Raw genomic sequence first — 9304 nt, 5'->3', positions numbered from 1 at the left:
GGTGGCTGCCATTGTTCGTTACCTTCGTTCCGCAGTGCCCCCCCGCTCTCCTCCCTCTCCTCCCTCTCCCTCCCCCCTCTCCACACCTCCTCCCCCTCTCCACCTTCCCCCCCTGTGCCATTGCTCCGCACCCCCCACCCCACCCCACTCTACTTCCACTACCTGGCACCCTTCCCTCCACTGCCCACTGCAGCCATGGCGGAGCAGCAAGGGTCAGCCATGCCTGGGGAGCAGTCTGAGCTGCCTCCCATCATCGACAACATGCGGTTCTACGAGGTACGAGTCGGGGACGGGGGGGGGGGGGGGGGGGGAAGGGAAGGGGGGGGGGAGGGGGGTGGCAACCTTTGATTCTGGGGAATGTGCTGCTGATGGGCTGCGGTGGGGGGATACAGCGTACTTGCTTCAGCTTGCACTGGCTGTGGTGGCATGGCCGCTGTCTCGATGGCTGCCAGGCGCCAACGGTGGTGGGAGTGGGGCGGGGGAGGTCTCGTCCTGATGCGGTGGTGGGTGGGGAATGGGCCGCACGAGGTTGGATGACTTGAGTTGATTGCTGCTGGGCGCGGGTCGGGTGCTGCTGATTGCTGCTGGGCGCGGGTCGGGTGCTGCTGATCGCTGCAGGGCGCGGGTCTGGCACGGCTGATCGCTGCAGGGTGCGGTTGCAATGGCAACCATGAGCGACACTCCCGCTCAACTACTCACGCCACAATCAACCTCATCCCTTGTCATGCCACACAACTGTCTCACACCGCCAACTTCAACTAGATTCTGGGAGTCGGGCTGCGGGCAAGCGATTCCGAAATCAAGAAACAGTTTCGTCGGATGGCACTGCGATATCATCCCGACAAGAACGCGGGCGGGACGGCCATGTTCGAACTTGTTCACAAGGCGTACGACGTGCTGTCGAATCCGCAGCTAAGGACGGTGTACAACAAGTACGGCGCCGGTGGCGTCGAGTTTCACCAACACAAGACCATGCTCGAGGAGATGAGGACGCCCGCGATGCTGCCGATGACGAGCGCCTTGCCCGCAAGGGCTACCCGCGGCCCATCTGGCTCCGCCATCCGGCCTTTTCGTTGCCTCTTGTCATGTGCTACATCGTGCCGTCGACGCTCTGCATCGTAGTCCCCTTTCTCATTGCATCGGCGTTTATTGGCACCGCCGTTGCCAAAGACTCGGCGTCGTACACTGCCGGCTTCATCCCGGCGCTGCTACTTGTGCTCTTCTGGCTTGCCGTTGTTTTGTGCTACCTCTGCTACCGCGGCTCGGTGACCCGCCACAACAAGCGCGCCTATCGGCTGCAGACCGAGGCCAAGATTCGCAAGGCGGAACGCAGCGGCGGCGCCGACGGGGCCGCCAGCCCCGCCGCTGACGCCAACGCGGAGAGCGAGAGCGAGCATGAGGAGCAGGAGGAGGCGGCCAAGACAAGTGATTCGCGAACTCGCGCCCAGCGCGCGGCCAAGGCCCGGGCCAAGGCCGTCAAGGCCCAGGCCAAGGCTCGCGCCAAGGCCAAAGCCAAGGCCCGCGCCCGAACCAAGACACCGTACGAGGGGCCGTGGGAGGTGGCCCGCCTCTTCACTTGGAAGCGCTTTGCTCGCGGTGTCTGCCTCTTTGTGGCCCTGGTCCTCATCGCCATGGCCGCCGACGGCTCGCCCGACGCCATCAAGCCGTGGATGCCGTTTGCCGTCCTTGCCCTCGCCGAGCTCATCAACGCTGTAGAGAACGCCACCGCGGCTGGCTACTCAAAGACCGAGCTCAAGTACATCCGTGCACTGCAGAAGCTCCGTGACGGCAAAGCTGTTGGCGGCGCCATGCCGTACCCGCGTAACCTTGGCCTCGGCTGCTTTGGCTACTACCTTTACCTCTGGTCGTCGTGGCTCTGGCGTGTCCTCGTTCTTGGCGGCGTGTTCATCAAGCTCGGTGACGTTGTCGATGGCGACTTTCTGCCGTGGGCCGCCCCGCTCGGCCTCGCCGTTGCTGGCCTTGTCTACGAGGTTGTACTCAAGGCACCGCTGCACCATGTCAACCGCTACCGGCAGCGGACCCAGGCGCTTGTGAGACGGTTTGAGAAGGAGGCGAACCCGTACACCCGAAGCCGGACAATGGCCCACTTTACGCGGGTGTACTACTCCAACGCAGTGGCGCGGCTCGTGCTCTCCGAGCTTGCGCTCATTCCTGCGCTGCTCGGGCTCTGCGTCCTGGGAGCATTTATCGCCGCCGAGGGTGCGCCGGCACGGGCTGCTGTGGTCGGCGTTGTCAACGGCTACGTCATGTGCATTGTCGTCGGTATGGGCATCTCCAACATCTATCTCTACATCAAGGCTACGCTGGCTTCCGATGCCCAAGGCCGCGAGCGGCTGCAGCGCATCGCGGCTGCCCGAGCCCAGGCCAAGCGCGACGCTCTCCGCAACATCAAGACCGTCACCATTCACGCGTCGACGCGCGCGGCCATGGCCGCCGCCGCCGCCGCCGCGGAAGACGAGAACAGCGCATCGCGCGAGACCTCGTCGCTCTACGACTCGCAGACGAGCGAGTACACCGGAGAGTCCGACTCGCGGGCCGCCATCGCTTCCGGCGACGTTGTCATCATGATGCCGCCTCCGCCTGTCTCGGACATGTCGTCCGAGAGCGCGGCCTCCGCCGGTGACGGAGTGATCATCATGATGCCGCCGCCACTAGCCGAGCCCGAGCCCGAGGCTCCCGCCGCGCCTGCTGATGGCGTCATTGCTCTTGGCCCGCCTATGGCCGACGCATCGTCGTCGTACGAGTACTACGACGAGAAGGAGGCTGCGCCGCGCGCACCGGCCCGCGTCGCCACTCGGGACTTTGCGTCGTCGTCGTACTACAGCTACTACTCGGAGCGGGACGACAGCTCAGTCTCGCCAGCGCCGCAGCCGCAGCCGTTCCGCCGCGGCGTGACGCCGCCAGTCTCGTCGGAGACCTCAACCTCTGAGCTTGGTCGCGGGCCTCGGAACGCCGTCTCTTACTCGCGGTACTCGTACTCGACGTCGGATGTGACTTCGGGCTCGTGCTTTGACGAGACGTACACGTACTCGATGGCGTCGGACGAGGTTCCGATTGTCCGCCAAGCCTCGGCGACTTCCGCGAGCGCGCTCTCGCGGTCAGCATTTATGCAAGCCTCGATCGACTTTGTGTAGGCACCGCCCCGCGCTGCCCTGTGCTCTGCCGTACAGTCGCATCGGGCTCAAAACCCGCCGCGTCCTTGATGGCAGCCTCAAGCACGACTCGCAGCACCTGGGCCTCGCCGATGTCGACGTACAGGCCGAGCGACTGGGCCGGCTGGTCGCCAGTCCGCCGCGAAATGCCGAGGATGTAGTTGGTCTCGTTGTCCTTAAAGTCGAGCTTCGACTGGATCTTTCCACCGCTGCTGCCGCCGCCGTCACCGCGCGGCATGATCGAGTGGAAGAACGAGGCCTCAGGCGCCTTGCCGTCGATGACAGCAAGCATCTTGCCGAGTTCGGTGACCGAGAGCTTGATGACGACCTTGTTGTCCCAGTCAAACTGCCGGCCCGAGGCGCCCGGGCTCAGCTTGTCGCCGGCCTGCTTGGCACCCTCGACAAACATAGCCTTTGCCGTGAACGAGTACGAGAACTGGACAGCCGCCCCTCGCATCTCGCTCTTGGTCGCTTTGTACAGCGCATACCGCGCGTTGTGCACAGGCTGCCCATCGCCGCCGCCGCTTCCGCCGTAAGCCCGACCACTCGCCGCGCCGCCGCCGTTCCGGCCGCCTCCATACCCACCACCGCCACCACGCGACTGCTCCTCCTCCCACCCAGGCAGTTGCGACGAGCTGTCGTCCCAGTACGGCAAGTCCGCCATGCCCCGGGCCGCCGCCACGCCAGCCACTTTCCACGACGTCGCCGCCGCCACCATGCCTATCCACCCGCCACCAAGCCCATCGCCACCCCAGCCACCGTCCCAGCCACCGTCCGTCACAGCCACCGTCCGTCACAGCCACCGTCCGTCACAGCCACCGTCCCAGCCACCGCGCCCGCTGTGAGCCACCCTGTTCCCCCCGCCCCCCCCCCCCCCTCCCACCCCCCCTCACATACCCGTGACCCGCGCAAGCCCTGCCGTCCCAATTGTCGAGAGACGGAACATGATCTGAAGTGGGAGAGAGCTATGTCCCCTGTATCCGTGCCCGGGCCTGTGCCCGTGGCCCGCTCCACCTGGCCGTCCCCACGGCCTGCCGTTGGAGGAATGATCAACGCGTCGTTCGTCGCCGTCACCTTCTCCTTCCCCCCCCCCACCCTCCCGCCCCCCACCACACACACACGCAGGCGACAGTCGTGCACGATACGCTATCACGATGCTACTGCTACAAGCCCACCATCATCTCCTCAACACCAGCTACACATGCATGTGTTCATACAACCTCTACCTGGCATAATGTGTCCAAACGAGCCATCCCCATCCCCCTCGCCCCTCTCCCTCTCCCTCTCCCCTCTCCCGGTGTCCCAAAAAAGGTCGTAGAATCGCCAATGTCCCACCCATCACCCTCCGGCGGAGGGGCACACACCCCCCTTCCTTACCGCACCCGTCTCAGAGAACGCTACAAGGCGCAGCATGGCCAGGATGGAGCGGCAAGACGAGGCGCATGGGGAAGTGGAGGCTCGGGAGGAAGCCCGGATAGGGGTGCTGTGGGAGCTTGCCGAAGCGGCGTATGCCTCGGGGAGCGTGGCGGTGGCGGTGAGGGCTCTCGAGGCGGTCTTTGTCCGCAGCGACGGCCGCAGCAGCGGGGCACTGGGGAGCAGCGGCTTTGACGAGGAAGAGGTCATGGCGGGAAGCGGGGGTGGTGGCGGAGGAGGCGGCGGAGCGGGGCCCAGCGAGCTGGCGGCCGAGGTCAAGCTGGCGACGCACCTGCGGCTGGCGCAGATGCTGTACGCGGCGACGAGCAACCGGAAGGAGGCGCGATGGCACCTGGAGCAGGCACGGGTGGTGGTGGGCTACCTGGCCGGGGCGGCCGAGGCCAAGTACGAGGTGTACGCTCTGCTGGCGCGGGTGTACCTGCTCGGGGCCGAGGCCGGCGCGGCGGCGCTGGCCCGGTGCCAGGTGACCGACGGCCTGGCGGCGGCCGAGGTGGCGCTGGCCGGGACCGGATGGGGCGAGTTCCTGGCTGGCCTGCGGAGCGGTGAGGATGTTGTGCCGCCGAGGGGCGGTGCGCCGCCTCCCGAGCTCCACGTCCGGTGGTGGCTGGCGCTGGCGAGTCTCGGGGTACGGATCGAGTTTGAGGCCGGGCTGGTGGAGGCCGGCAAGACGCTTGCTGACGCAGCACTGGCCGGCGTGGCTGCGCTGCGTGAGGTGAGCAGCAACGGACGCGGGGGGAGGCTGATGGTGGCCAAGCACGTCTTTGACCTCTGCCTCGTCCACGCCCTCATCTCGCAGTGCAAGGAGGAGGCGTGCGCGCCCATTCTGGAGAAGGTGGTGGCCGAGACCGCGGGCGCGGGCGAGGGCGGCGAGGCGCCGGCGCTTGCCGCGGGCATCCTGCAGATCCGAGTTCATGCGCTCATTCTACAGTCTGTGACGTTGCTGCGCAAGGGGGTGCACGTCGATGCCAAGGGCGTGCAGATTGCGCTTGGGCATGCAGCCGAGGCGCTGGCGGCGGCGCCCGGACGGCTGGAGTCGCCGGTGGGCATGCCGTGGATGGAGGGCGGCGAAGTGTTTGCGCTTGTTGAGCTGCTGAGGTGCCAGCTCTACCGCGGGACCGACATGAGCGTGGCGGCTGCGGCACTAGAGGCCGGGCGCGGGCAGGTCCGCGCGCTGCGGGCTGCGCTGGAGGCCGGCGAGGCGCGGTGCGTGCCCGGCGCCGAGGTCCCACTGGCGCTCCGGCGGCTGCTAGTCATTGAGCTTTGCTTTTTCGAGATCGAGTTCCAGCTCTGTCTCAACTCGTTCAAGGTCAAAGAGGCGCTGCTGACGCTGCACGCGCTCTTTGCCCACTGCGAGACGGCGCCGTCGTTCCTCCGAGTCTACCGCGGGCTTCTCCACGCGTGGCTCGGCGACTTTTGCGTTGCCGCCGGCGAGCTCGACGCTGCCGCCAAGCAGTACGCGCTGGCGCTAGAAGCCGCCGCGCATGATCCGCGGGTGGCCATGTACGCCCAGCTCGGACGAGTCAAGGTCCTCCTCTACCAGGCCGCGCCGCAGGAGGCGCTGGTTGAGCTTGAGGCCATCTTTGAGTCGCACCTCCGCCGCGCCCCGCACTACGAGACCTTTGTGGCCGAGTACGCTCTCCTCCGGGCCCAGATCGAGACACACTTGCCCAAGGTCACCCTCACCGCCCTCAACTCGGTCATCGACCTCTTGGAGGCCTCACTGGCCAAAGTCTCGCAGCGCCTGCTCGACGCCTTTATGGAGACCCAGATCCACTCGGTCCTCGGCTCGTGCTACTGGCTCAAGAAGGATACCGAGAAGGCTTCGGCGTACCTGCTTGGCTCGCTCTACTCGGCCCAGTCGTCGCTGCTCATCGACGCCAACAACCTGGCCCTCCTTGCCATCACTGACGACGGCGGCGCCGGCGAGTCGAGCAAGTACGCCGAGCAAAAGGCGCTCATCGACGACAAGATCGCCTCGCTCCGCACAAAGGTCTCCAAGTCGTCGTACTTTCGCCTCACCTCGTGGGACGGCTCCATCCCTGGCACCGCGCCCGAGCCGATGCGTCTCGAGTCGCGCTGGTAGCCCCACTGTCCTGCCCTGCCCGCTCTCGCGCTGACGCAAGACACACACAAACACACAAGCACAGCCATGCACCGCTGATCTACCCGTGCAAACCACAGTCGCCCGCCGTCGCCACAAGGCTGCCGCCGCGCCCCACCCATGGGCGCATCTGCAACCACCACTGGGTGCGGTTATGTCATCAAACGAAATGTGTAGCCAGCAGCTGGCGCGCCCCCCATCCACGTGGACAGCGCCAGCCACCGGAGTCCCTACCGCGGTACTCAAGCCGTATCTGCCATGTCGACGGCTCTCCATCGGCTCCCCGCGCACTCTTTAGCTCTCTGTCTGCTGACCTTTCCTCGAGCCACCACTAGCCCCCGTCCCATCTCGTATCCCCCCCCTGCAAGAGTACGGCCCCAACTGCTTCTTGTGTGCCCCCCCGGCGGTGGAGCGGTCGTTGCGTAACAGAGGCCAAAAAAATGTCCATTGGGGCCAGCAGTTGGTACTCTCCAACACAACTCTCTGCAACACCAAAGTACGTAAATCACCCGCCCTGCGATCTGTGGGCCCTCTTCGGGCCAGCACCCGCTGCTTCGTAGGCCGCTACTCCTGTTGTAGACATTGTGATGAGCGTGGGAAAATGGGGCCGAGGGGTGCAGGGGTAGCGGAGGCGGAGGATGAGCGGAGCAGGGTTGTAAAAGCTGTGTGCCTCTTTGGCAAAAATATGCTGGTGAGTACTCAGAATACCGCGCACCTCCCCACCCCACACACACACAAGCCACGCACGACTCACAAGCCATCAAACACACGGGACGCAGAGCATGGGCAAGGGCATGGGACTCGGAAAGGGCATGGGCAAGGCCAAGGGTGAGGGCAAGGGCGAGGCCGGGTGCTGCAACTCGTGGTGCTGCTGCAACTGCTGCGTCATGGCTAACGCGGTCATCGGCGTTATCTGCCTCATCATTGCTGTTGCGGCCATTTCGTGGCTCTGGGGCATCAACTCGTTCAACCTCTGGCACGTCAAGGTTGGGCTCTTCAGCGGCGAGCACTTTCGGTCGGGAGCGCTTACTGGCGGCAGCAGCGTGACGCAGTCGTTCAAGTTCTCGGACCCGTACTGCAAGGACCAGTTCTCGTCGGCTGTGTGCGACTCGTGGAAGTCTGCGGGCTCGGCAAGCGCGGCCTTTACCATCCTCGCACTTCTTTCTGCCATTCCTGCCACCTTTTTCGGTGTGGTCTTTGCCATGGCCGAGGGCCGGACTATCCTGATCGTGGAGAGTAACTCGGACCGGGCGGCGCAGTTTGGTTCGGCGCTCAACTTTGTTACCGCCATCCTTGCCATCATTGCTGTCATCGCCTACGCCGGTGTCGACCGCGAGATTGGCAAGGGCTCGTTTGGCAGCGGCTCGGGCGTCACGATTCCGTTCGGCTACTCGTTCTACTGCGCCCTCGGCGCCTCGACGGCCTTCTTCATCTCAGGCTTTATCCACGTCGGCTTCCTCTGCTGCTGCAAGGAGAACCGCTCGCGCGAGGGCTCGGGTGGTGGCGACTCGGCTGCCGCCCACCAGAGCAAGCTCTAGCCTGTGAAGATTGTGACCCGCGGGATAGTGCTGGCTTCACCGTCATCATCCGTGGCAACAACTCACACTATTTACAATTGCTCGAGACAAGTGAAAGACAGTTTTGCCAAGCTCATCTTGGCCCAGACAGGACCTTGAGGTGTGTGTGTGTGTTCAATGGAGAGGAAAGGCACGGCAGCGAGGGCGCGGCAGCAGAAGGGAGAGGCCTCGCGAGCTCAGAGCAGCGCACAGCCGCCCTTCTTCTTGGACGATCCGCCGGCCGACTTGGACGAGCTCGCCGCCGGGTTGCGGTCCTGGTACTGGTTGATCTCGCGGACGAGCTGCTCAAACAACTCCTTGACGTTGTGGTTCGTCTTGGCTGATGTCTCCATGAACGAGCACTTGTACTCCTGCGCAAGCTCCTCACCCTTGGACTTCGCCACCACGCGCTTGTCCTCGAGATCAACCTTGTTGCCCACCAGCATGATAGGCACGTCGGCCGCCTGCTTTGTCCGCAGGATCTTCTCGCGGAGATTGGTCACCGTGTCGAGCGAGAGCGTGTCTGTGATGTCGTAGACGATAACAAAACCCTGTCCAGTCTTCATGTATGCGTCGCGGAGCGCCGAGTACTCGTCCTGCCCAGCCGTGTCGAGGATGTCCAGCAAGCACGCCACGCCATCAACCTCGACCTGCTTGCGGTACGAGTCCTCGATGGTCGGGTCGTACTTTTCCAGGAAGTTGCCCTGGATGAACCGGACCGTCAGCGCAGACTTACCCACGCCACCATGCCCGCAGACGACTGTACACTCCGCCACATGCCCCCCCTTCTGTGAGCCCCATGTCTCCTGCATGTCGCCCTTCTCTCCCCTCCCCCCTCCCCCATACCAGCCCCCTCCCCCGCTCCTCCCCACCTCCTGGCTGCCACCGCCTGATCACACAGCCCACCCCCCTCCCATATACACACACACGCCGCACCCTCTCCCCCCCCCCCCCAGACCCATACACTAACTCGCGCCAGAAATAACTTATATTTTTGTTCACTCTTTCATCCCGACATTCTGTCGAACTAGGTTCTTTTT

The 9304-nt window shown here is 64.7% G+C and overlaps 4 protein-coding genes across 4 annotated transcripts in view; 2 read left to right on the top strand and 2 right to left on the bottom strand.

The window, feature by feature from the left end:
• The first annotated feature begins 174 nt into the window (after window positions 1-174).
• On the top strand, window positions 175-3224 carry AMSG_10477 (uncharacterized protein). The gene is made up of 2 exons (XM_013898180.1): window positions 175-276; window positions 763-3224. The coding sequence occupies exon 2, from the start codon at window positions 1086-1088 to the stop codon at window positions 3153-3155; it is 2070 nt and encodes a 689-aa protein (XP_013753634.1). The 5' UTR covers window positions 175-276; window positions 763-1085; the 3' UTR covers window positions 3156-3224.
• On the bottom strand, window positions 3112-4138 carry AMSG_10476 (uncharacterized protein). Its single transcript, XM_013898179.1, has 2 exons — window positions 4071-4138; window positions 3112-3893 (listed from the first exon to the last, which is right to left on the bottom strand). Exons 1-2 carry the CDS (start codon window positions 4117-4119, stop codon window positions 3127-3129), a joined length of 816 nt encoding a protein of 271 aa, XP_013753633.1. The 5' UTR covers window positions 4120-4138; the 3' UTR covers window positions 3112-3126.
• Window positions 4139-4218: 80 nt separating this feature from the next.
• On the top strand, window positions 4219-6690 carry AMSG_10475 (uncharacterized protein; the record flags this gene model as incomplete). The annotated part of the gene is made up of 2 exons (XM_013898178.1): window positions 4219-4236; window positions 4666-6690. 2 exons carry the CDS (start codon window positions 4219-4221, stop codon window positions 6688-6690), a joined length of 2043 nt encoding a protein of 680 aa, XP_013753632.1.
• Window positions 6691-8380: 1690 nt separating this feature from the next.
• Window positions 8381-9304, bottom strand: part of AMSG_10473 (Ras family small GTPase RAP-1b) — a 1148-nt gene continuing 224 nt past the window's right edge. The window contains exon 2 of the mRNA XM_013898177.1: window positions 8381-9024. Within this exon, the coding sequence (XP_013753631.1) occupies window positions 8462-9024 (563 nt within the window). The 3' untranslated portion in view covers window positions 8381-8461. The remainder of the gene's footprint in view (window positions 9025-9304) is intronic.

Source organism: Thecamonas trahens, assembly GCF_000142905.1.
Source record: "Thecamonas trahens ATCC 50062 unplaced genomic scaffold supercont1.58, whole genome shotgun sequence".
Taxonomy (NCBI): domain Eukaryota; order Apusomonadida; family Apusomonadidae; genus Thecamonas; species Thecamonas trahens.
The sequence above is the reverse complement of the archived record's forward strand: the minus strand, read 5'-3'. Positions and strand labels throughout refer to the sequence as shown.

Coding starts and splice junctions, on each gene's coding strand:
- AMSG_10477 (XM_013898180.1), top strand. CDS start 1,086: ATGTGCTACATCGTGCCGTCGACGCTCTGCATCGTAGTCCCCTTTCTC.
- AMSG_10476 (XM_013898179.1), bottom strand. CDS start 4,119: ATGTTCCGTCTCTCGACAATTGGGACGGCAGGGCTTGCGCGGGTCACG. Junction 3,894..4,070: donor AGGGCTTGCGCGGGTCACGG/GTATGTGAGGGG, acceptor GCGGGTGGATAG/GCATGGTGGCGGCGGCGACG.